Source organism: Ochotona curzoniae, unplaced genomic scaffold, assembly GCF_017591425.1.
Source record: "Ochotona curzoniae isolate NIBS_2020 unplaced genomic scaffold, NIBS_Ocur_1.0 scaffold_2587, whole genome shotgun sequence".
Lineage (NCBI taxonomy): Eukaryota > Metazoa > Chordata > Mammalia > Lagomorpha > Ochotonidae > Ochotona > Ochotona curzoniae.
The window spans coordinates 15,773,522-15,801,119 of NW_024467096.1; the positions used below are offsets into that span (position 1 = coordinate 15,773,522).

The following is a 27,598-nucleotide window of genomic DNA, read 5'->3' on the forward strand; positions in this document are numbered from 1 at the left end:
GCTGCCCGCACCTCCTCTGGAGAAGCCGCGAAACAAAACTGTGAAAACCACTTTCCTCATGTCAAAAGCTTCAGAATGCAAGAGAATTTTTGCAGAGACGATGTGGGAATAGTCAAGAGCTGACTGTATAAATATTTTGTTTAACTTGTGCTTTTTTCCTTGCCTAGTAGTATCTCTACCGCCAAACCTATAAGCATGTTTTGACAGCTTTCTAAATGATCTGCTTGCATCCTGTTACCGAGAAGAGAACTGAATTTGCATAAAAGGAGCTTGTGAGGATTGGTTCCCAACAGAACTGTGATGTTTCAGGCTGGGAAACTGGAGGTTAAGAAGTGAAACTACCATTCCTAAGGTAAAAATCAAATCCAAAAATCCGGATGTGGGAAAACAGCTCCGAGCTCAAGGGACGCGCTATTGTTTTCTGTGTGGTGTCGCCCTGAACTGGAAGTCTGCCCTTTCAGGAAAGCAGGGTACTTTTTGTACCCCCCGGGGTTGTCCTCCAAATCTTATTTCAAATCTTAAAGGCATGGCATAAAAGACTGAGATGTGCCAAGAAAGCCTGATTTCGTAAGGACACCAGATCACTGTAATCACAAGCATTTTAGTTGCTTTGTCATTTCTCAGAAGAGTCATGAGCATTATCTGAAACTTGAAAGAATCAACTAGAGTTGATTCTACCTAATAGCTGCTGTGGCAACTCTGAACAAAGGGCAGCAGTGCCATGTTTCTGCCAAGGCTCCAGACAGTGGCTTACCCATCCGCTCGGGCCACCTGCCCCTGCAGCGGGCATGCCACTTGGCCTGGGTGGCACAGCTCTCACGCCTCGCCGTATGCACGTTCGTGAGAAGGCTCTGTAACACGGCTGTGCTTGTTGTCCAGAGTCTGTGTGGCAGTCTAAGCATTGTCTAAAGTGCCTACGATATGCTCATACAAATCAGCCGTGACGTGCTGGGCTAGGCAGAAATTTTTCCTGTGACACAGAGCACAAAGGCCTAGACTTGAAGTTGGAACTACACACTTGTGCATTCGCCTCAGCTGACTCTGGAATGCTAGCGTCAGCGAGTCCAGTTTGAACGTGTATTTCAGAGAACCATTACTGTTAACTGTGTGAGGACAAAACAATTCTTGTGCTTACTTAGAAAGGCTATTTTGAGACCCAGAAGTATCTGGTATTTAGAATCCAATGGAATACTTCCAATTCTATAAAACAGTAGTAAGTGAGGCTTAGTGAGTTTTTAATTATAATCAGATTGTGCAAACATTTAAAGTGATTATCTACCATTATCAAATCCAAAAATTCCATTAAAATCGTGGCTAATCTGAATGGCAGTTCAAGAGTGTAAAAAAACAGGAACCTTGACAAAAGTCACAGAGCAGTGCTGAGGATCCTACCTGGGAGCTCTGGCCCAGCGGCCGTGGGCTCTGGAGGCCCGGCTGTTGAATGAGTGGGTCTGGAGTGTGGAATAGAAAATTGCCCCACTGGGGGGGATGTAGGCTGCTCCCCCACGGGGTGGAGCTCCACAGGGTCTTGACTCAAGCCCGAGTACTGACCACTGACCACCAGCCTCACTACGGTGGCCTGGGAGGTGGCTTGCAGGCAGGCATCTACCTTCCAGGGCAGATCCATGTGCTCAGAGCCCCCGGGCTGCCCCCAGGCTGCTGTTCTGGGAGCTTCTCTTACCATCTTGGTTTCATTTTTTTATGTCTTTAGGTTTCATAGAAAGTGGGAGATTTATGCTGCATTCTCACCCAGCATAAACAGCTTTAACTACCACTGTTTGCAAAGGAAAATGCACACCACCTTCTAAATCCTACAGATGATTTGGGCACCTAACCCTAACAGTTCTAATAAACCACTTGACCCACACACATACATGATTAGCAGGTTCTTCCGCGAGCGGTGAGTGAAGGATGCCAAGTGGAGACTTCAGAAAGGAATACAGCAGGCCTCTTCTCATCTCTGAAAGGACGCAGGTGACCGCGACCCTCAGGGACGGCGTGATGCCACAGAGCCCACTTGCAGAGACCTGGGCTGTGAGCAATACTGTTCTGTGCCTTGGTCCGCGTGTCCTTAGGCCAACTGTTAGAGTTGTTGGATTCTGAACTGTGCCTCACCAATAGAAGTGGCAGACACCCAACGCACACGAGAACATCTGGCGTTAATGGAGACGAGGAGCAGGATTCTGCAGGGAGCCACACCAGAGGATGACTCCTCTGTGCATGTGAGACAACATGTACAAGAGCACATGAGGATCCGCGTGCTCAAGGGAATGAATATTACACAAAATATTTTCTCCTGACTTCGCAGCAAACTAATTCAACTGCTTCTGCATTTGCATAAAAAAAATCCATGCATCATACTGAATGCTAACCCATTTTTCACTTAAGCCATTCTAATGCTTCATACAACTAAATGAAGCAGAAGTAATCAAACCTATTAGATTCATTCCTAATCCCTAAAGGACTTCTGTCTTTAGCATTTCCATGCTAACTAAAACTATTACTGTATTGTTTTGTCTCAATGTGGTTGCCTCCTAAATAGAATATCTATGTAACTTAAAGTTATCTCCAGGTTTGGAGAATAATTAAGAAAAGCAGGAAAATGTTGGTGACCCCCCCACACACATACTCAAGAAGCCAACCTGAAGCCAGAACCTATCCCAGCTGGCCCAGGCCAAGTCCACCTGCTTCCTGCACAACCCCTGCTGGGCTGTGCGCTGTGTCACAGTGGGGATGGGCACCCTGTGACAGGTGGGCTGGGCTCAGCTAATGCCAGGCGCAGCAAGAAGCTGAAGAGGTCATCTCTACCATGGAAGTCCAGCTCAGCCCCAGGGTGCCGTGTCACTGCTGGCCACGCCAGGCCGTGCTGGCCTCCACTGGCTCTCCAGGTGTAAGCCAAGGCAGCTCTGGCCCCATCTCGGTACAGATGGTCCAGAGAGGGCGAAGGGAACGGATGATTTTCCCCAGTGCACGCGCTGTTCAGCTGCACCCATGGGTCCTGCAGGTGAGGGGTGTCTGTGAGCATGCCGAGAACCATGCCAAAAGCCGTTCTGAGGGAGACTGACAACCTGGAACATGGCGTCGTCATGGCTCCGGCAGCGCCTTGGTCTCCTCGGCGCTGCTCTGCTGTCTTCATCCGCGGGAAGTTAAGGCTGGGTCATGACTCCTGACACCAGATGCTACATAGAAAGGAAGTCAAGATACAAAAGGGAAACTATCATAAAAAGAATGTCTCAGTTAAAGGACTAAGGATGACGCTCATCAGCAGACCACTGAGCTGCTCGTGTTGGAGAGGGTAGAAAATACCAACGGCGTTGGAAAAAGGATCCAGCAGACGCAAGTATAAAATCTCAGCCAGGGCCCTGTGGTCGCGCTTCCTCTCACACGGTGGTTTCTATGGTTTCAATGACTTCCAGATCCGACTGTGATGGGGACAGGAGGGTACACTCGTCCGGCTCCCAGCTGCTCTCGGGGCTATAATCTTCCTCGGAACTCAGTTCTGCTCCTTCTGTGTCCTCGTCGCACGACTCCACGTAGTGAGCCCCGATTGCATTGATCCCAGAGTCCTCAGAACTGGAGGGAGAAGAGCAGGGATCTATTTTTGGTGTGTCGCTCTCTTTTGAAACTAAGGCATCGTGTGCGGAGACCTCTTCGGGGCTCGTCTTGTGGGAGTGTGGCGCTGGCTGCTTCTGCACATAACACATCTTCCCGTTGATGCATTTGACCTGATAGTTGTCAATGAAGAGATCAGAAATCATACAGTACCTTGGGGAGTCAGGGGGCAGGGGCGGTTGGAAGACAGACGCAAATTTCAGGAAGTGTTGGGTGAGGGAGACGGAGATCTGGATGGTGCTGGGGGGCTCCCGGGGCCGGGCAGGGATCTCCGTGCTCGGGAGCTGCTCCACCGGGGTCATGGGCTGGTACACGTACTTGCCTGTGGGGACACAGAGAAGATGGCTGAGTCAGAGTCTCGCACAAACCCCAGGAACTCGCCGTAGCACTTTGCTTCTGAGGACTCAAACATGTTTTAAAAATACTTTAGTTAACATCTCAAGAGAAACCTGGAATAGAATCATTCAATGTTGTCACTACCAACTAAAAATAGAGCACAGTATGGAAGTCTCATCGCAAACTCAACTCCTTAATTTCTAAGTAATTTGAATGCTCTGCAGTAACTGAGAGAACACACAAACAACCTGACATGAGTTAAAAATCACACCAAGACAAAGACTGTCCGTAAACATAAGACGTAAAAGGCACATGTTATAAAAATCCCGTTTTAAATCTCTAGTAAGAGAATGAGTTATCCTTAATTGGAAAGAATACGTACCAACTTACTGGAAATGTGGAAGATACTTACTTTCTATGTTTTAACCAAACATACACATGTTAATTTAACACCACTGGCCTGCTGGGCTGTCTTGGCCCTCCTCAGTAGCTGGGCTAAGGTTCAGGGTGGGAGATGATCTCCCAAGATTCAGCCCACGAGTAGCTTCGGAAAAAGCATTCTTCCCGGCTTCAAGCTGGAGTAAAAGCCCAAGCAAGGGATCAGGGGACCATGAAACCAGGAAGCTTCTCCTCCGGCCTCCCCACCCTGTGGAGCCCTCAGCTGGTTCTCACAGACTGGCATGCAAGTGAAAGGCAGACAGATCTGGTCCTAACATGTCCCTTTCCTTGTTTTATTTCATTTAGCATTTGGCAGTGCCTCTCAGGTGCCAAGTACTAAGGAAACAGAGATGAAAATTTCCCAATCTGTAAGTCTAAAATGATTTCAAAATAATAAAGCTAGCGGCATTTGCCATGTGATTAAGATGCTGGTTGAAGTACCTGCATCTCACATCAGAATCTCTGGGTTTGATTCCTTGGCTCTGCCTCCCGACTCCAGCTTCCTGCTTAACACAGACCCCAGGAGGCAGCCTCATTCTTGCCACCCACACGGGAGACCTGACTGGAGTTCTGGCTCCTGGCTTCAACCCAGGCACTGCAGACACTTGGGAGTGAACTAGTGCCTTCTCTTTCTCTCCTGCATTCCTGGATAAAAGACTTATGGTGGGGGAAATTCTTGAGGCAGTTCCATTGTGGGCATGATCTTGGAGGATTTCTTTCCTAATTTGGCCTACTTATTAATTAACTTATGTCATATTTTCAGCATATACATATGACAGGGCTATTTTATTTCTAAGCTTTATTTTTTATTTGAAAGACAAATTTACAGAGAGAATGAGAGACGGATTCTCTGTCTGCTGGTTCACTCCCCAAATGGCCTTAGCAGCCGGAGCTGAACTGATCCCAAGCCAGGAGCCTCTTCCATGTCTCTCAAATGGGTACACGGTCCCACAGCTTTGGGCCAACCTTCCTGGCTTTTCCAGGCCATACGCAGGGATGTGAAGTGGCCCAGCCAGGACACAAACTGGTGCCCATAGGGATTACCAGCACTTACAGTGGAGGCTTAGCCAGTTGAGTAACCATGCCAGCCCCTACCTCTTTAAAAAAAAAAAAAAAGATTTATTTTCACTGGAAAGGCAAATTTACAGAGAGAAGAACAGAAAGATCTTACTAAGAAACTGTATCATGAAAAATAAATTAAAGAAAAGATCTTCTATTCACTGGTTCACTCCCCAAATGCCACAATGGCTGGAGTTGAGCTGAGCCGAGCCAATCTGAAGCCAGGAGCCAGGAGCCTCCTCTAGTTCCCCCACATGAGTGCAGGGTTCCAAGGTTTAGGGTCATTCTCCACTGCCCTCCCAGACCACAAGCAGGGAACTGCATGAGAAGTGGAGCAGCCAGGGAGACAAACTGATGCCTACATTAGGATCTGACACTTAGAAGGGGAGGCTAAGCCAATTAAGCCATTGTCCTGGGACCCCTATTATTTTATCAAATTTTTTAAAAATTATTTTTATTGGGAAGTTAAATTTACAGAGAGAAGGAGATACAGACTGATCCTCCATCCTCTGGTTCACTCCCCAAGTGGTTGCAATGACTGGAGTTCAGCCAGTCTGAAGCCAGGAGCCTCATCTGGGTCTCTCACATGAGTGCAGGGTCGCAAGGCTTTGGGCCATTGCCTACCTGTTTATCAGGCCACAAGCAGGGAGCTGGATGGGAAGTGGAGCAGCTGGGACACAAGCTGGTGCCTATAAGGGATCCTGGCGCATTCAAGGTAAGGACCTTAGCCACTAGGCTACAATGCCAGGCTCTATTTTATTCTTATGTTAAAAATATTTCGGGGCCCGGTGGTGTGGCCTAGCGGCTAAAGTCCTCACCTTGAACGTGCCGGGATCCCATATGGGCGCCGGTTCTAATCCCAGCAGCTCCACTTCCCATCCAGCTCCTTGCTTGTGGCCTGGGAAAGCAGCTGAGGACAGCCCAAAAGCTTTGGGAACCTGCACCCGTGTGGGAGACCTGGAGGAAGTTCCTGGCTCCTGGCTTCGGATCGGCATAGCATCGGCTGTTGCACTCACTTGGGGAGTGAATCATCGGATGGAAGATCTTCCTCTCTGTCTCTCCTCCACTCTGTATATCTGACTTTCCAATAAATAAATAAATCTTAAAAATCTTTGTGTGCTTACTTACCTGTCATTTATACTTTCCGTTACTGAAATGTTTTAACATATTCTTCTATCTGCTCCATATGTAAATATGATATACTAATTTTTCTTGAGAGCAGGAGCAGGGACATTAATATCATATAATGTGGGATCCATGACAAAGACCAGAAAGTGAGTGAGGGGCTGTAATTCAGTGAAGACAACATTTGTAAATATATACCAATAAAATGGCATGCACACATTTTTACTCCCTGTATACACTTCCATAGAGGAGAGAAAACGTACTGTGTCTGGCTTATTTCACTTAGCGTAATGATCTCCGATTCCAACCATTTTGTTGTAGATGTCAGGATTTCATTCCTTTTTATGGCTGAGTAAACACATGAAAAAATGCTCATTGTTACTAGCCATCAGGAAATGCAAATAAAAACTGCAATATCATCTCACTCCTTAGAATGGCTGTTAATCAAGAAGTAAAAAGAAAAAACCGTACAGCAAATGCTGGTGAAGGCATGGAGAATGTGAGGTTTGTGGGAATGCAGATTGGCACAGCCACCATGGAAACCAGTATGGAGACTTTGGAAAACCAAAACCAGATCTACCATATGACCTAGCTATCCTACTTCTGGAACATATCCAAAGGAAATGGAATCAGTGTACGCAAGAGATACCTGCATTCCCATGTTTATTGCAGCCCAATTCCCAACACCAAAAGACAGGGAACCAACCAGGGTGTCCACCAACTGATGATAAAGAACACACACAATGGGATATTACTCTGCTATATAAAGAATGAAGCTTTTCTAAAAATTGTACACCTTGCAGTACGGTATGTAATGGTCAAATCAGGGAAGCCAGCATTTCCATCTCCTTAAGACTTTAGAAAATTTTAACATTTATTATAGAAGTGAGGGACTTACAGACCCATGTGGGCCTCCAATCAGGATGGAGCGGGTCAGTGTGGGACACAAGAAATGCTTCCGTGCTTCCTCGTGTGTGCTGAGGCAGGAGGAGGGCTGCTCCTGGCTGTCAGGCCACATCAGCGCCAGGGACAGGGAAGGGCACTTGATGTCACCTTGACATCTCCTTAAAGTTTAAAGCACATTAACTTGTAATAACCGTACATATTTCTGGGGTCCAGTGTGAACATACAGGTACCCATGTAAAATGATCAAATCAGGATAATGACCACATCTGCCTCCTGTTTAATATTGAATGTTGGTGCTCCTCTCATTATTTATAAAATACACCATAGGTCATTGTAAACAGTGGCTACTGCATTGTGCTGTGGACACCAGAACAGTCTGTATTCCTTTTGTGTTTTGATACGTGGTATCTAACCTCCCTCAGCCCGCCCTCCCCCTCCATATCCCATAATTCCATGCTCAGAAAAGCTTAAACTTTCCTGAGAGAGAACATGAATTTTTTGTCTTTTGTGTCTGATGCATTTAGCACAATCTCCCCCAGTTCTATTTTGCTTTAAAAAAAAAAAAAAAAGGCAACAGAACTGGCACTTCAGTTAAGCAAGTTTAACCACTTCCAGCAATACCAGCATTCCACGTGGGTGCTGCTTTGTGTCCCGGTTACCCCACTTGTTATCGAGCTCCCTGCTAACGTACCGGAAAGCAACAGAGGATGGCCCAAGTGCTTGCCCCCCTTCAGCCACGTGAGAGCTGCAGCTCTCTGGGTAGCAGGCTGTACTGCAAACCATGATGACCGGGATGGCTGTGAAGCCTTGCAAGATCCTGAATTATGGAGAAGCCACAATATCGTCTACCACTACTGTGCTCACTGAGAGAACAAAATGAACCAGCACTTCTTCAACAGCAGGATTTGGAACAAAGGGAATTCTGGCCATTTAGTGAAGAAATTCAGTAATCTTGTATTCTCTGAATGGTCTTCTTAGTGCTTACTGCTGTTATTTACAAAATAAGCATGAGAATTTTAAAAGCAGATCTTAAAAGGAAATTGGGGCTTGAAGAAAAGTAAAGGGAGAGGGCCCAGCGGCTTGGCCTAGTAGCTAAAGTCCTAACCTTGAACCCGCCGGGATCCCATATGGGCGCCGGTTCTAATCCCAGCAGCTCCACTTCCCATCCAGCTCCCTGCTTGTGGCCTGGGAAAGCAGTCAAGGACGGACCAAAGCTTTGGGACCCTGCACCTGTGTGGGATACCTGGAAGAAGTTCCTGGCTCCTGGCTTCGGATCAGCATAGCATCGGCCGTTGCGCTCACTTGGGGAATGAATCATCGGATGAAGATCTTCCTCTCTGTCTCTCCTCCTCTCTGTATATCTGACTTCCCAATAAATAAATAAATTTTTTTTTTTTAAAAAAGGGGGGGAAGTAAAGGGTGGCTCTAGGTACCATATGATATAGCACTCCCACGTGTATATCCAAAGACCTTAGACACCTGCACACTCACGCTCTCAGCAAAGGAAGCATCTGTGAATGAATGAACAGACAGCAGAACAGGTCTCTGCATCCGATGGAGCTTTCAAAGAAACATTGACGAACGCGAGCACCTGGATGGAGCTCGAAGACACCATGCAAGTGAAGTAAGCAAATCACGGCAAGATAAATGCCTTGTGACTTTGTTTCAGGTGCCTAAGGTAGTAAAATTCATAGAAGCAAAGTAGCATGATATTTACCAGAATTTGGGAAAAGGGGGCTTGTTTCATTTAAAAAAAATTAAAGAGTCGTGGAGATGATGCAAATGCCAGTTGCACAACAGTATGAATACACTTAACTCTTAAAAACGGCTAAGATGGTGTCATTACTAAGAGTTAAATATTACTTGAAAATTAACCAATAGAATTTACCATATTCAGACACTTCAGCGGAAGACCCATATGCTCCAGAACACAGAAACAAGAGGACACACAACCCGATTTCAAAGGAAAGGTGTGTGTGTCTCCACCAGAACATGAAGAACCTAACACAGAACTGCCCTGTATCCTGACATTAACGCCACAATCCCAGTGATACTGTATTATTGTTTGGCAATGTAGTTGCCACTGGTGGGAAGTGATGAAGGTACAGGGGAATTCTGCATTTTTCTTAAAATATATGTGTATCTGTAATTCTTGCCAAAGAAAGACACAATCTGAAATGATGGGAGAGGCAGCCCCACAGGAGCGACGGTGTGCCCGTGCCAGGCTCTGTGCTGGGAGGCCCGTGCTGGCGACAGTCCCCACAGAGACGTCGGTCGGGAACTTGGACACCTGCTCAGTGTGCTCACGGTTGCAGAGTTAGCCATTTTTTTTTCTAAGAAATATGTGAACACTACTCAGATACCCTGTTTTCCCATCATGCCTTCAGCCCTGATTTAACAAGCAGAGGTGGCTCTCACATGCTGCCGTCACTGTGGCATTTGCTGAACAGTGATTTTCTAGTTAGATCATTCCTCCCATATTTTATTAATCTGACTCAGAGGTAAGCAGCAGGAGTTGCTCCCTTTTCTTATTTATTCATATAAGCACGGAATCAAAAATACTGTTTTCCCCCTGTGGTTTACTGCCTATCACTATCATTTATTTTCTTCTGTTGTTTGCTTGTTTTTGTACAAACTGCCCCAGATTTAGGAGCTGACTGGAAGGAATTCCCATGTCCTTTCAATGTCCTTGCTGGAAAGTCTCCTTGCTGGCACCCCAGGCACTGCTGCTTTATTTATTCTTTCGCTGTTCTTGTCTGGGGATAAGCCATTCCTCCAAGAGGTCTTATTCCTTTTGTTATGAATTTATCAAGGGGTCAGTGCCATGGCACAGGTATCCCCTGTAGGTACCAGTTCATTTCCCAGATGCTCCATTTCTGATCCAGTTTTCTGCTTATAGTCTGGGGAAGCAGCAGAGGATGGCTCAGTCTTAGGTCCCTGCACCTGTGAAGGAGGCCAAGAAGAAGCTCGTGGCTCCCCGCTCTGGAATGCTCAGCTCTGGCCGTTACAATCATTTGGGGAGTGAACTAACTCTCCCTGTCTTCTCCTCTCTGTAAAAGTTTGTCTTTCAAAAATTAAAAAAAAAAAAAAAACCCACACTTTCCTAGCTTTTTTTTTTTTAAGAATTATTGATTTTAAAGGCAGAGTTAGTAAGAAAAATAGTGAGAGATGTTTTCTCTACTGTTTCACACGCCCTCCCCACCCCACCCCCAAATGGCCACAACAGTGAGAGACGGGACGGGGTGAAGCCAGGAGCCAGGTCTCCCACATGCCTGTCAGGCCTAAGCACTCAGGTCATCTTCACTGCTTTCCCAGATAGCATCACTAGGAGCTGGATGGGAAGTGGAGTAGCCAGGACTTGGGCCAGTGCTCTGACACAGGATAGTGGCATTGAATCCTGCTCCCAACAACTTGGCATATTATGTTTGCTCTCAGAATAATCCTATAAAGTATAATCTCAGTTTGCTAATGACATATTCAAATCACTTAAAAGAGTTCATCCATTGGAAAGTGAGGAAAATAAGTAACACCAGTTAAAAAGTAAATCTTATAACCCAATAATTTATCTGGAAGTTTAAAATGAGTTGATCACTTTTGAATAATGAAATTGATTATGCAATCCAATAGTGATCCCCCAACCCAACTCTTATTAGAAAATTAAAAATAAATTTCGTATGTCTCACATCCACCAGGGGAGCCCGATACAACCATTTCAGCTATTTTTTTTTAAAATAAAGGCCAGTCAAAACCACGAATTAAATAACTTCCACTATTCTTTTAAAGTACTGTTGCATAGGGCCAGCATTTGGCGTAGTGGGTAAAGCCTGAGCCAGCAATGCCAGTATCCCATACGGGTACCAGTTAAAGACCTGCCCGCTCCATTTCCAATCCAAACCCCTGCTAAAGTGCCTGGGAAAGCAGAGGTGGATGGTCTAAGTGCTTGACCCCTGAACCTAGATGGGAGACCTGGAAGGAGTCCTTAGTTTTGGTCCAACCCAGCTTCTGGCATTGCAGCTATTTGGGGGATGGAGAAGCAGTTGGAAGATTCTCTGTATCTCCCTCCCTGTTACTGTGCCCTTGAGATAAACAAAATATCTTTTAAAGTGCTGATTCATATAATTCTTGATCTCCCCCTTTGGCATCATGTAATAACACATGGTACAAGCTCCTCACAATGCCTCAGTGAGACAGTAAAAAGGATCTATGTTCTCATCTTTGGTCCTTGATTTAAAAAGCAGGAAGAAGAAACAGAAGAGTTAGCACATTCTGACGCTCACGTAACAGCGCCCGGCCTTGGCATTCACTGCGTTCTCTCTCCAGGAGGACACCATCACGTCATGATGAAGTTTAGACAATGCTCTATTAGTTTACCACCATTCTCCACAGCTAACACCCAGATCTGTGGCCCGAATGTAATTACACAGCACATCCCTTTCCCTGAAGGCATTTCTTTTGTTCGTAGAGCACTAAGGGAAGAAAAACCTTGACAGAAAACCTAAGCACAGAAAATAAACTAAATTTTATACTGTCTATTAGGCTACTCTAAATACGTTAGCTACCTACTTTCTTTGGGTAAGCTGTACACCTAAAAAAAATTATTAAATTTGAGTGGCATAGAAAGGGGAAGACACAGGAAGTTCTTAACTGTTGGTTTCTCCCCAGATGCCCAGAGAGTTGGGGCTGGACTAGGCTGGACTAAATCTGGGAGCTGAGAACATGCAGGCTTCCCATGTGGCTGGTAGGAACCTATCTACCTGAGTCGTCATTGCTTCCCCCAGCATCTGCACTGGCAGGAAGCTGGAGTCAGGACACAGAACCAGGAATCCAGGGAAGTACTCTGCAGCTGAGAAGCACGCAGCTCGACAGCCAGGCTCAACTACTGCTTCCAAGTTGTGCATACTGATTTTTTAAAAAAGATTTACCTATGTTTTTTTATTGGAAAGGCGGATATACAGAGAGGAAGAGAGACAGAGAAGAAGATTTTCTACCCTATGGATCACTCCGCAAGTGGCCGCAAGGGCTGGAGCTGATCTGAAGCCAGGAGCCAGGAGCTCTTCCAGGTCTCCCATGCAGGTGCAAGGTCCCAAGGCTTTGGGCCGTCCTTGACTGCTTTCCCAGGCCACAAGCAGGAAGCTGGATGGGAAGTGGAGCTGCTGGGATTATAACTGGCGCCCATATGGGATCCCGGTGCATGCAAAGTGATGACTTTAACCACTAGGCTATCATGACAGGCCCGTGCGTATTGATTCTTTAAAAAAAAATCTTTTGGAAGAAAAAAATGGGTTTTCTCCTTTCTGCAGATAGTTCTATGGTGAAATGCATTACTTGACACATGAAGTATTCTGCTTTTAGGGAATGCAAAAATAATTTAAACATTAGTCTAAGTAAAATATATTTAGAGAACTAGGAGAAGAATGATCTGAGGTAAACTGAACAGCCAGGCTCTTCAACTTCCCATAGTGAGTCACAATTCTGCTTAATTTATTCCCAAGGGCAGTTCATTACTTTGAAAGTAATATTAAATATTCTGATTTAGTAATTTCTGCAAATAGTCACACAGCAGCATATTGCAAACTGAAAGCAAAAAATATGGTGTTTATTAGAACCAGTAATGTTCTGTGTCCTGACCTGCTCTGCCCTGCTGGCAGTCCATATTCCAGTACTTCTATACTCTGACCTAAAAGGACATTAAAGCACACAGATTCTTCAGTTTGCTGAAGTGCCCAACTAGAAATTTATGCAAGACCCTAGTTTCCTCATTTTACAGCAGCATGAACTTCCTTCATGCAGCGGGACATGTTAGTGTAAAGCAAATCCCTATGGAGACCACCAGAATAGTTTACCTAATTAACATATATTTTTAAAATTATTTTTTAATAATCTTACTTAGTTGATTAGGGTACAAAGGGTCAGGGGCAATATATATTTTTTAGTATCTATGTTTATCCTACTAAATCAGATGCTATGGGAAAATAAAAGTATGATTTGTACCATGCTTCTAACAACTTGCAAATTCAGATGTAAAACCCAAAAGTAAAAATTAATCAAGATTTAAATAAAACTATAGGAGAAAACACAAGACTATTCACCAGGCAGCAGGACAGAACTCCAGACTTCACAGAAGGATCTTATAAGATTCTAGAAAAACAGAGGCGCCAGCATAAACTGCTCTAGACCACTCCAAACCGATCTGAGCCAGAAGGGTCTCGCTCTCACTTTTGGGTTCAGAGAGCAAAGGAGGACGGTTTGTGAGGAACACCGTGCCTGCATGGAGCCTGGAGCACGAGACCAAGGAGCTCAGGTTTGATAGCAAGTGTGGACTGCTGAGGGCTGCTGGTCAGTCACATATGACAATGAAAGAGGGATCTGGGGATAACTCAGCCCAGTTAACACGTGCAAATGAACTGGGAAACATGACATGTGGGCTTAGAGGAGTCGGCTGCAGATTTCAAGTATGATGTGCTGATCCAAGTCATATGGCTTGTTTGAGGAACAAAAGGTGGCAGATCCCAAGGGGTTGGGACAGAGGCTAAAGTCAAACACACCTGGGAAGTGAATTCCAACTCTGCTACTTAGTAACTGTATGTGCTTTGTGAAGTTGACAGTCCTTCAGTTAAGAGTTTGCTCAGTGTAAAAGTGACCAGGACAGCTGAAGGACTGAGCATGCAGTGCTTTCAGGGCAATGCCTGAGTGTCTGTCACCCTGTACACATTCACTGTTCTCGGTGCCTGCAGAAGGCAGGGCTGCCCAGAGCTCTTGCCAGCACTCCAGAGCCTTGCCAGGGTCGCCATCTGGCTGGTCCTGCTGAGCCTGTGGCTGCCTGCTCCTGGCTCTCTGACAGACCCCGAATGTACCCAGTTAGCTTCCTGATTCAGTTTCTCTTGTGAACTTCCAACTGTAGTTCTCTGCTACCCAGCTTTCATCACAGACCATACAGTCTGCTTCCACATCCGCCTTCACTCAATTCAAGCTAATATTCCCGGAACCTCAGTAATGTGCCAAGAACTCAGGACACAGAATTAAATGCCAAGAGGGCAAATCATGGCACAAAAAGACACATGATGACAAACTCTCAAAAGTGATAGCCAGGAGTGGGTATTTGCTCTAGTGGTTAAGATGCTGGTTAAGGGGCCAGTGCTGAGGTATAGCACATAAAGCCATTGCCTATGATACTCACATCCCATATATATACCCATTGAAGTCCCAGCTGCTCAACTTCTGATCCAGCTTCCTGCTAATGGCCTGGGAAAGCAGAAGATGACACAGTCATTTGGGCCCTTGTCTCACACATGGGAGACCCAAATGAAGCTCCTGGCTTCGGCCTAGCCCACTGCAGCCATCTTGGGAGTAGACCAGTGGATCTCTCTCTTTTCTTTTCTCTAACTCAAACACTCAAAATAAATATTTAGAAAAATTAAAAGATGCCAGCTAGGATACATCCTATATGCCCAGCTCTAGCTTTTGACTCCAGCTTCCCTGGGCACCCTCATTACACTAATAATAAATATCCCAACAGAGGCCTTATGAACCAAGAAAGAACAGGAGCACAGAGCCAAAGTTCATACTTTGCCTTTATCACTCCCTCTGCCAACCCTGGTGAGACAGCAAGAAACCAAAGGACTCCTTGGGATTCAGTGCCTAGCTGGTAAAGCCCAGCACCAGGACCATCCTAACTGTCCCCGTTCCTAGACCAGTACCTGTGAAAAGATACTCTGGATGTGTGCTGGTAGCAAGCAGAGACCTGCACCCTGGTGCAATGACCTTGTTTCAGTATGTATCACTGCCAGTCTCCCAAGGGCCTGGCATTCATCCCCAAAATTACACAGGACCAGATGACCAGGAGACTATAACCCACCTAAAGCATGCCTGGGCAATTAGGCAGCTACATCCATCATCCCCCTTCCAAACTTGGGCACTGTTTGGGAACCCACAGGACTGTTTTTGGACTCAGTGTCAGGCTGATAAAATCCCAAAAGTGCCTGCCCCAAGCCAGAGTCTATAAATACAATCTTTGGAACCACTCTGGTGTGAAGTACAATTCCATGACCCAGTTGATCAGTTTTATATTCCACCACTATCATCAGTGACCAGCAAGGGCGACCCTGGGCTGTCAGTCCTATCCCAGCCAGCACACTAACCATAGCAAATGAGGTTTTGGTCTTGCCCTCAGTTGGTGCTGGTATCACTGGGCAGTAGATATCAGGTATGATGCTGGCATCGAGTTGGTGGTCAAAAAACTTGGCATCTGGGATAGCACCACAAAGAGACTCACCAGAAAGATTATTAGCTCCTTTTATGAGGGGAGCATACTTAGCACTGTTTACCAATTGTGGACTCCCAAGTCCACAATCTGATCTTGGAATATACTTGAGGAATGAAACTGCAAAAACTCCAACAGTGCACCTGCAGCAAACATCATCGGAAGGTATCATCTAGTACCCAAATAGCAGAAGCTTCCGGAAAAATGGCTTAGAATTTCTGGAAGGACAACCACAAAGAGTGAAGTCCAACATGTAGAAGATACTGGGCACTAGCTTTGAGGGAATCATGTCCTCACCTAATGATAAAGCATGGTGCCCAACACCAGCCATCAAGGTTTTAAACTTCAAATGCTCACATGAAGATTTCAAAATAGCCTTTTAAAGGAAACTTAATATTAAGAAGCTATAAATAATTTGACACTCTACCAGAGATCTAACAGAGAGCTAGAAGTAACAAATATGAACCCATCAACTGAAAGCTACATTAAGCAAAAACTAAAATGTGACCGTGGCACTAATAGCAGAGTAGATCAAACAGAAGAATCAGTAAATTCAATGACAGGCTATTTGAAAATAAACAGAGAAGAAAAAAAGAATAAAGAGAACATAAGAATGCTTTGGAACAATGTATAAAAGAGTAAATATCCAAATTATCAGGGTTCAAGAGGTACTTGAGAATGTCAACCGAGAGCAATACGCACCTGTTCAGGGACAGAAAAGTGAGTTTGCCATTCAGACTAAAACCAACCAAGGCTATGTTATATATTATAATCAAGATTTCCAGGATGAAAGATTGGAGAATTATTGAAGATGCAAGAGAAACAGAAGCAAATAACATAAAGGTGTTTCAATTCATCTGCCAGACTTCTCAGTAGAAACCTTAAGCCAGGAGAGAGTAGGATGAGACTTTCACAGTACACAAACAAGCAAAGCTGCTAGCCACAAATACTGTGCTATCTTTCAGATGCGATGAAAACGTTCCCAGACATAGCTAAGGTTATTTTAGTCCCCACCAGACCAGACTGTAAGAAATGCCAGAGGGAGTGGCCTGTGTTACAGTATACTCAGTCAAGCTGCCACTGTAACACTGCCTGAACATCACTTTGGTCCCAGCTGCTCTGCTTTTGATCCAGTTCCCTGTTCATGCTCCTGGAAAAGCATCAGAAAATGGACCTAAGAGCCTGGGTCCCTGCCACCCATAAGGGAGATTCAGAGGGGTTCGAGCTCCTGGCTTCAGCTTGAGCAGCCCCACCCTGCTGACATTTGGAAGAGTGAACCAGTACATCAAAGGTTTGTTTCTCACCCCACCCCGTTGTTCTTTCAGAAAGTCTTTTTTTTTTTTAATGTTAAATAGAGATCCTGTAATTGAAAGAAAGATTAACAAGAATAAAACATTAGAAGGCAGAAAAAAAAACTTACTGGCACAAGTAACTACAGACAAACTCAGAATGTTCTATTATTGTAAACAAGGTGCACTGAACATATATTTAGCATGAGGGCTAAAAACAAAGTAATGAAAAAATAATAACTAGATCAAAAGTTAAAATTAAGAAATAATGAAAGCGGTAAAATGGGACATCAAGTTCACAGTGTGGGAGGAACGGAATGAAAGCAAACATTTCTTCATTAGTTTTTATCTCTATTTTCTGTCATCAATGCAAGTTGCTGTGATTCCAAAATAATTTTTATAGTTGAAATGTATCTTTTCTAAATCTCATGGTAACAACAAAGCAAAATGCTACAAAACACTTACTACAATAAGCAAGCAAACAAAATATACTACTAGAGAAATTCCTTATCCACAAAGGAAGACTGTAAGAGAGGGAGAAATAAATGATAATAAAACTAGAAAATAAGTATCAAAATGGCAGTACTAAACTTTATTAATAATTACCTTAAGTGGAAATAGGTTGATTCTCCAAGTAAATCCCATGAAGTATCTGAAGGAATTAAAAAGAAGACCCAACTCTATTCTGCCTGTAAAAAACTTTCCTCCCCTCTCAGGACTCTCAGAGTGTGGAAGTGAGAGATGGAATAAGATACTATATGCAGATATAATCAAGAGTTCTATCATATAAAAGGGATTTTTAGATCAAAAGCAGTAAAGAGACAAAGAAGATCATTATATAACTATAAAGGGCCTTACCAACAAGAGGAAATAATAGTGAGCATATAGATGTACCCAACACTGCAGTATTCAAGTATATAAAACAAATATTAATGTACATAAAAGCAGAGACTTCAATACAATAATAGTAGGAGACTTTAACAACCTAGACTGACAAACTGATATATCATTTAGTTAGAAAATCAATACAGGAACAGCAGAGAATATACACCTTACGGGACAGATGTAGATTACATGTTCATCTTAATAGCATGTGGAATAGTCTCCAGGACAGATCTTATCTATCACCAAATAAGCCTCAACAAGCTTTTAAAAGATATCATATTGTGTTGTGGGCTAAGGAGTTGATTAGCGCTCATTGGGCTGGGCAGGAACAGGAACTGGGCTTGTGGCTAAAAACACCTAGACTAATTGGACTCATCTGTATCCAATATCCTGCTAAATCAGGATGTGGGGCCGAAGAGGAGAGTATATAAGGAGAAGTGAAGAAGCAATAAAGTGAGACTTCAAAGAAGACTGCTACCATCACTGGTCTCCTGTCAGTGCTTCATCCCCAGACCCTCTCCCTGTCCATGTTACTGGTTCTGCTGGCCAGAGCAATATTGGGCCCAGCACAGTAGCCTATAGGCTAAAGTCCTTACCTTGCACGCACCAGGATCCCATAAAGGTGCCAGTTTGTTTCTCAGCAGCCCTACTTCCCATCCAGCTCCCTGCTTGTGGACTGTGAAAGCAGTCAAGGATGGCCCAAGGACTTGGGACCCTGCACCCGCGTGAGAGACCTAGAAGAAGCTCCTGGCTCCGGGCTTAGCATCGGCTCGGCTCGGCTCCAGCTATTGCAGCTACTTGGGAAGTGAACCAGTAGATGGAAGATCTTTCTGTCTCTCCTCCTCTATGTAAATCTTTCCAATAAAAATAGATCTTTTTTAAAAAAAAAAAAAAGTAATCATATTGAGATCTTTTCACACCATTATGCAATAAAACTAGAAATAAGCAGCAAGAAAACTATACACAGAGAATTATAACTTACATGTTGAAGAAAGAAATTAAGGAAGAAATTTTAAAATTTTCTGAAGAACTTAAAAATTTCTTGAAAAGGCAGACATCATAACTGATACCACACACATACACAAAAAATCCAGGACCACTGGCAACAGCTACATGCAAGCTGGCCAACCTCGAAGAAATGGATACAAATGGTGGGAACATTGAACTGTGAAAATACAGAAAACTTCAACAAATCAAGAGTAAATAATGAGGTGCAGTCAGTAATAGACTACTAAAGCAAAGCACAGGGTCCATGACTGGAGTGCTGCATTCTACCGAACTTATAAGGAAGAGCTAACGCCAATTCTTCCGAAAGAAATCGAGAGAAGAGCTCATGCAAACATATTTTATGAGGCTAATACCAAACCAAATAAAAACACAACAAAAAACTAGATCAACATCTATGATGAACACAGATGCAAAAATTCTCAGCAAAATACATAAACCTAACATAATCATCTCTCAAAAAATCAAATGGAACTTATCCCAGGGATGCAAGGATGATCCAAAGCGTGCAAATCAATGACATCACATCAACAGATGAAAGCTAAGAAACAACCATCTTACCATCTTAATACATGCAGAAAAAGCATCTGATAAGTTTCAACAGCCCTTTATGATAAAAACTCTCAAAATGAGGTATAGATGACAAGACATACTACAGGGCAATTGTATTAGCATAGAAATCAACACATACACCAGTAGAAAAGGAAAGAGATCCCAGAAATAAATCCATGTATATACAGTCAACTGATTTTCAACAAAGTCACCAAAAGCATGAGAGAAAAGAGAGCCTCATAGTTAAACGGTGCTGGAAAAAACTGGATATCCATATGCAGCTGAATGAAACTAGACCCCTATCTAGAACCTTATATAAAAGTCAACTCAAAATGCAGCGAAGGCCCTAGCTGTAACATCTGAAACTATGGAACAACAAAAGAAGACAACTAGGGGGAGGAGTCAACAGTAGACAACCCACAGAATAGGAGAAAATACTTGTACAAACTATCTGAGAAGGGATTCATATCTAGAATTTACATAAGGACATCAAAAAAATCTAACAACAGAAACCTTGTTAGAATGTGGGCAACTGATATGAAGATATTTCTCAAGAAATACAAATGGCCAACAAGTACATGAAAAAAAAAAATGCCAACATCTCTAGTGAGCAGGGATGTGCAAACGGGAACCACAGTGATTTAACAGCTGTTACTACAAAAAAGGAAACAAATAGGGGCCAGTGGCTGCAATGCTGGTATTCCACAGGGGTGCTGATGCAGTCCCAGCTGCCCTGCTTCTGATCCAGTTCCCTGTTAATGAGCTTGGGAAAGCAACAGCGGATGGTCCAAGTGTTTGGGCTTCTGTACCCACATGGGAGATCCAGAAGAAGCTCCTGTATGGAGCCTGGCCCAGCTCTGGCTGTTGCAGCCATTTAGATGAAAGAGCACACAGAAGATAGAAGATCGTGTGTGTGTGTGTGTGTGAAGTCTTCCCTTCAAATAAATCTTTTAAAAAAGAAAAAAAAAATAAATGCTGGTGAAGGTGAGAAGAAAAGAGAACTCCTATGCTGTTGATGGGAACATACAGTGTATCCATTACAGAGAACACTATGGAATTTCTTCAAAAACTAAAAATAGATCTGAAATATGACCCTTCGTATGAATAACCAGAAGAAAGAAGTTAGAAGTTTTGCAAACACAAAAAAGTGGAAGTGCTAATTATTCAACACACATTGTAAATATGTGCTGGTTATCATAATGTAACCAGTAAGAAAATCTTAGCCCAAAGTCCAAAAAATTATTATATCCAATAAATACATACAATTAAAATAGAAATTTAAAACTATATATTTGAGATGCCTGGCACAGACTAGAGATCAGAAAAAACAGCTCTAACAAGGCAGTAGCTGGCACATCTCACCCCAGGGCCCAGTAGACAGGGCTAACCAGAAGGGCTAAAGCATAGTGAATGAGGAGGAAAAAGGGATGAAATGAGAAAGGTAGAGGCCAAACCATGCAGGACTCTGGGGGCAATGCCAAGAATTGAGAATATTACACAACAGATTGCCTCAACATGGCTTTAAGGAGCAAAGTGTTATGATCAGATTTGCTTTTTGACTCAGCCCATTCCTATATCTTCTCTCATTGGATGGGTATAGACAAAGCTGATTCCCAAGCACCAGACAGATTCTTCAACAGCCAAGTGACCACACTTCTGCCAGAATCAGGCTCAGACCTGGATTTATGTAAAACAGTCAAGAGGTAGAACACAGGAGGTGGAAGAAAGTACCAGCGAGCGACCTGCACAGGGCAGGGACCCTTCACCAATAGATTTCTGGAACTCACACTGCTGCAGGCCACATTTTAACACTCTGAAAGTATAGGCAGCTGGTACAATGACACCTGCCTTAAAAATAACATTGCTGCAAGAAGCCGTAAACCAAAAATAGAGAAGCCGCTCTCCACACTTAGGAATTCACAGCAGCCAATATGGGAAGACAGATTAGCCAAGGCTGTTCACTTTCAGTCCCACTTGCTTAGCTCTACCCTACCTGAAACCAAATTTTCTGGTTCAAGGAACAGACACAAATTCTTATTTTATCAAGTAAACTGCCAGTGAATGACAATTGAGTTTGGGACCCACAAACATCCATAAGCACCACAAGAAGAAAGAAAAGTATGCAGTTTGGGAAGCAGACTATACACTGTAGAGCTCAGAGGAAAGTGTGAGCTGGAAGGATTAGAGAGGACTCTGCTGAAAACATGGATGTGAACTGTGGAAGAGCTGGGAGTACAGTGGGATGCCTTATGCCAAAGTGCAGAGTTGGACACAGGGAAGGACAGTAGGTGGCCAGCCTGACTAGAGCAGAAGGCCCTGCTATGACGTCACCCAGATAACCTGGAAGAGCAATGCCCTCCCCTTGCCATAGTAAGAATCATTCTGTTGAGTAAAGTGAACACAATGGAAGCCTGTTTCTGGCGATGCCTGTTGAAAGAGGCCTCTTTTTGGGACCAGAGAATCAGAAAATACTTGGCAACACTGGACAGAGAGAGCAAGGAACAAGAACTCCCTTAGTCTTCCATCTCCTCACAGATGGCCAAAGAAGGGTCCTTACAGCAAATATGTCTACCTCTTCCCCTGGTGAGCTGCAAAGGCCTACTGACTCAGCAGGGGCAGTTCTGCAGAGCTGGCTCAATATGGTCATTAGTGAGAAAAGAATTGCAGGGGCTTCCTCCCAAGGTTGGGCCTCTTGCAGAGATGAAGAAAGAAAAACACATGTGCAGGAAAAAAAAAAAAAGGCTGTTGCTCTAACCAGAGACTCAATCAACATGTAGTATGTGCAATCTGCCGTAAAACACCTGAGTGTGCAGGAAAACACCAGGAGAGAAGCATGGTGGAGGCGGAGAGGGGCACAAGACAAAGCGGCTGGCTGGGAAGCCCCCTTACACGGTGCAGAGACCTGTGTGCGTTTCACGCCTTGTTTTCGTTTTTACTGTTATTATATATGTTTTCTCTTTTTATTGCTTTTTTGATACAGTTTATTAGGCACTGGAGTCTCCCTTCCCCCTCCGCCAAGTTCCTTCCCTTCCTCTCTGTTCTTCCCTCCATGCTCACAATGGGCGTCTTTCGTGAGTTTTCCCAAGTCCGTCATAGCGCCACTGGAGTGCCTCCCAACCATGTAGGAGACTCAGTCACTTCGTTGTGAGTTCATTATTGTATCCAGGGCCCTAACAAAGGTACAATGAGGACCAGATCTTGGTTATTTATGGGCAGCACCAATAACAGTGATAAAAGGGATACTGACCACCGCAGGCAATTATAAACAATCAGCCTCTTATGGATGGTTGATTAATGAATTATACCACAACATTTTATTACAGAAGGTACAGGTAAGTATGGAGTGACAGTGAGTAAGATTCACATGTAATATACCTAGATTTGACATCATATTGTCTTATATTAGAGCAAATATGTGATATCTGCCCTTTTGGGATTGGCTCATTTCCCTTAGCATAATGGTCTCTAGTTTGGCCCATCTGGCCACAAACTATTGTATTCCATTTTTTTAATAGCCAAGTAGTATTCCATAGTGTAGATGTACCAGGTTTTTGTTTTTGTTTTTTATCCAGTCCTTTGTTAATGGGCATTTAGGTTGTGTCCATGTTCTTGCAATTGTTGATTGTGCTGCAATGAACACTGGGGGTGCACATTGCTTTCTCATGTAACAAGTCGTCTGGGAATATTCCTAAGAGTGGTATTGCTTGGTCATATGCTAGGTGGATTTTTAATTGCCTATGTGTTCTCCATACTGATTTCCATAATGATTACACCAGCCTGCATTCCCACCAGCAGTGGAGCAGGGTTCCTTTTTCTCCGCACCCTCGCCAGCAGTGTCGTCAGTGGTTTTCTGTATGTGAGCAATTCTTTCTGCATGCCTTATTTTCAATCTAAAAGATGGCTGTTACTGCTTTCTGTTTTGATCATTACCTTTGATTTTTACTGATTATTTTTTCAGCAAGTCCTGACCTTCCAGACACTTTCGGAGACCACTCCAGACTCCTACTTTTCTCTGCAAAAATCCCCAGTGGCTGAGCTGAATTACCACACTGGATGCCATAGTTCTAAAAATTGCAAGTCTGAAACTAATTCATTTTGAAAACAAAGAAATCCTTACAGGGGGACAGCAAAATCAGACAGCCTGGAACAAAATGAGTCTGGTACCCAGTTGTAGAGTTCCACAGACACCAAACAAGTTATCAGCAGCCATTAATTTAATGGACAGATATTGCTGACAGACTAACACCAAAAGAAACAGTGCAAGACATCTGTCACATTTATTTATTGATCTGTGGAAGAAAAGTTCAAAAATTCACAAGAACATGATGGCTAACAACTCAACCTAATCTAAGAAAAGTGAGATCTTGAAGCATCTGCTTAGCTCAGGGACCCTGGGGGAGGCTCAGTAAATGGTTATTAAATTTCCTTTTAAAAATAACTTTATTAAAGGTTATCTTTGCAGGGTATAAACCTGTACATTATTCAAGAACTTTGTTTTCAGTATTTTACTAATCAATATAGCCTTCTGGAACTTCATTTTAAAATAATCAGTCAAAATATTTATACACAATCTATATGTCAATGAAATATAACATATCAATTAACACAAGCAAATTACAGTTCATAACAATCAAATATATTATTTTTTCTTCAATTAGTTTTTTGTGACCTATTTTTATTTGAAAGGTAGATTTACAGAGGAAGAGAAACAGGTATCTTCCATGCACTGATTCACTCCTTAAACGGCCACAAGGGACAGAGCTGGACTGGTCTAAAGCCACGAGCCTGAAGCTGCTTCTGAGGCTTCCACATGGGTGGAGGGTCCCAAACACGTGGGCCATCTTCTGATGCTTTCCCCAGGCCATAACAGGGAGTTGTATTGGAAGTGAAGCAGCTAGGGATTGAACTGGCATCCTATGGGTGATGGCACCACAGACAGAGGCTTAACTTACTATGCCATGATACTGGAACCTCTTTTAAGTTTTAATAATTATCTCATTTTTCCTTTGGATCATAAATATTTCAAAACTGATGCCACTGGAGAAACCAAAATACTAGAAATGGGAAGTAAATTCAATATTTAATGATAAAAGGCACCCCTACTTCACTATTTACTGAAAGAGAACTAGAAAGCTTAGACGATGGCATCAAAATTCAAGCTAGAATTTTTATCTTAAACTAACTCTTCACCAAACTAGGAGAGCTGGAAAGTCACTCCACAGTGACTGGACATAGAAATAAAGGACCCAGAGTGTGAGAAAACTGTGAATGTGCCAGCTCACAATCTATTGCCCCCAGCTGGCATTCTAAAACAACAGGCAAACCCCACTGCCTGTGCTGCTGGCATCACGTGACTTGAGTCCTGGTTACTCCACTTCTGATCCAGTTCCTTGTTGCCTGGGAAAGCTGTGGAAGATGAGCCAAGTCCTTGGGCCCCTGCAGTCTGGCTTTGGCCTGGCCCACCCCTAACCCTTGAGGCCATTTGAGGAATGAACCAATAACCAGTGGATGGAAGATTCTCTCTCTCTCTCTCTCTCTCTCTCTCTCTCTCTCTCTGTAAGTCTGTAACTCTTTCAAATAAAGAAAATAAATCTTGAAAAATTATCTATCACCTTCCAGCTCCAAGTTTTCCTTTCTATATGTGCTATAACAGGCAGCACGCCTTGCGGTGTTTCTTCACAGTGAGTATGAGGTGACGCTGTCTCAACAGGGATGCTACAGAGCACCCCTGTAAGAGGGGTGTACAGAGCTCCCACCCGCACGAGGTGGGAGCCTGCAGGAACCTGGACCCACAGCTGTGCCACCTACACTGCACCTGTACCACAGAGGGCTGACTCCTGCTTGCCAAGAAGCTGTGGGCCAGCAGTCCACTGGGCTAAACTGGCCTCTCTCCAACAAAGCCTGAACCCCAGCCAGGGGGGTTCCCGAGGCTCTTTGAAACCTTATAGAATTTCCTTATAGTCACTTATTTCTTTGTGTTGAATGACACTTTATATTAAACTTCCTCCTCATTGAACCTACTTTACAGTTTTATTTTCTGGACTCAAAGTGATTTAATGACCAAGGCCACAGTGTGGACTTTTTGTAGGTAGTACTTTTCTGTCGATGGAGAAAACGTAAACATTCAGAAACTGAGTGAGGTTCTGGTGTGGTGATGCCAGGATTGCATACTAGGGATGGGTCCCAGCAGCTCTGCTTCCAGTCCAACTCTAATAGTGCACCTGAAAAAGCAGCAGCAGATGAGTCGAGCGTTTGGGCCCCTGCCACACACATGGGAGGCTCAATGGAGGTTCCAGGCTCCTGACGTAACACCATTTTTTTTTTTTGCCTTGTATATTTTTGTATTAATAATTGATGTAAAAAATAACTCAGGAGGAGAGCCAGTGTTGTGGCATAGAGAGTTAAGCAACTGCCTGTGACACCAGCATCCCATATGAGCACCAGTTTGTATCCCACTTACCCCACTTTCGATCCAAACCTTGCTAAAGGCCTGGGAAAGTAGCAAAAGACAGCATGAGTGATTAGGCCTCTGCCAGCCGCGTGGGAAACCCAGAAGCAACTCCTGGCTTCAACTTGGCCCAGCCTTGGCAGTTGCTGCCATCTAGGAAGTGAACCAGTGGATAGAAAATCTCTCTTTAACTCAGGATTTTAAATAAATAAATGCTTCTTTGAAAAAAAAAAAACTATGAAAAACAAAAAACTTATTGAATACCCTTGATTTTTCTCACCAAAAGAGTGACCTATAAAATTACTGGACTAAAAGTACTTTCTCTACATGCGTAGGTAAGGGAAGAGATTTTGAATCCTGCCTTCATAGTGAACATATGTAAATCTCAATTCCAGAGTGAAAAACCTGAGCAGGTGTACTGAGTGTTAGCACTGAGTAGTTTCATGAATGAGAGCAGAACACCAGGCGGGCCAAGAACAGTGCAGTTCCTTTTCCCAGAGCCTCCTGTGAAATCATCTTTGAAGAGAACAATGGAGACAGAAAGGAAGCTTCCATGGCTGCAAAGCATATGGAACATAAAAAGCAGAATCAATCATCTGCGAAGGCAGTCCTGATTTACCTGTGAAGTTCCAGACAAAACTGGAGCAGCAAATAAAACGAACCTAAGACACAGCAGCCTGTGATGAGCCCAGTGGGGCTTCCACACACCTCTGTCCACGCTGCAGAAATCTGTCGTTATAACACACCCTGGGCCTACTGGTACAGCAATGAGGTCTGGTAAATTGACAACAAAGGATCTCAAGGCCAAATGCATTTCCATGTATCTGATCATCTGATACAGGTTTTTAAAATATATATCACTTGAAAATGTAAGAAAATAAAAAGGCATCCCCAGCACAAGCATGACACATTCAAAAGCCAGAAGCCTGCTGGAGGAACGGCTGCGGCTAACGGACACTCCAGGGACACTCGCCCGCAGCAAGGATGAAACACATCCAGGTGCAGTTGTTCCGGATGTGTCTGGGCTGAGCTAAGCAAACAAAACCACCCTGGGCATTATCTAACTGTGCAGATGGCAGGCTCAATGAAGTCCCCCAGCTGTTCCTGACACTGGCATCCCCATTGGGGAATTTTAAAAATGTTGCTAATAAAGGACCAAATAGGATTTCTGTGACTCCTTTGCAGGCCAAGAGCCTAAAATGTCAGGTGAGATCTTGATGGTTTCCAACCAAGAGATTAATGAGGCTTTTACTGCTTCTGTCTGGAATATAAGCAGGCTACATTCTATTCGAAACACGTATCTCCTACTGTCCACTGATTAATGCTAGTAACTAGAAAATCTATAGGTTTTTTTTTTTCAGAAAATCTCAAAGGATTACAAAATGAATTTTTAAAGGTATAAAGCATCTTATTTTACAGTAAGCTTTTCCTTTTTTTATGAAATCAGAGAAAAAGTACATGTCCACATAATTGTGCTATCCAAAGAAACTAATTTAAGAACTCGGTTTACAGCTTGGTAGGTGTGATGATTAATGTAACGTGTCAACTTGGAGGCTGTTTTTGGATGAAATAAACCTTTAAATCTGAACTTTGAGTAAGCAGATTGCCTCCCATAATGTGAGTGGGCCTCATCCAAGGCATGACACGTCTCCAGCGCAGAGACTGCCACCTCTCCATAAGCTT

At 43.7% G+C, this 27,598-nt stretch overlaps 1 protein-coding gene across 1 annotated transcript in view; it reads right to left on the minus strand.

Annotated features, from left to right (window-relative positions):
- Positions 1 to 821: 821 nt before the first annotated feature.
- CUNH3orf70 (chromosome unknown C3orf70 homolog) overlaps positions 822 to 27,598 on the minus strand; it is a 62,630-nt gene continuing 35,853 nt past the window's right edge. Inside the window, exon 2 of the mRNA XM_041002668.1 lies at positions 822 to 3,934. Within this exon, the coding sequence (XP_040858602.1) occupies positions 3,381 to 3,934 (554 nt within the window). The 3' untranslated portion in view covers positions 822 to 3,380. The remainder of the gene's footprint in view (positions 3,935 to 27,598) is intronic.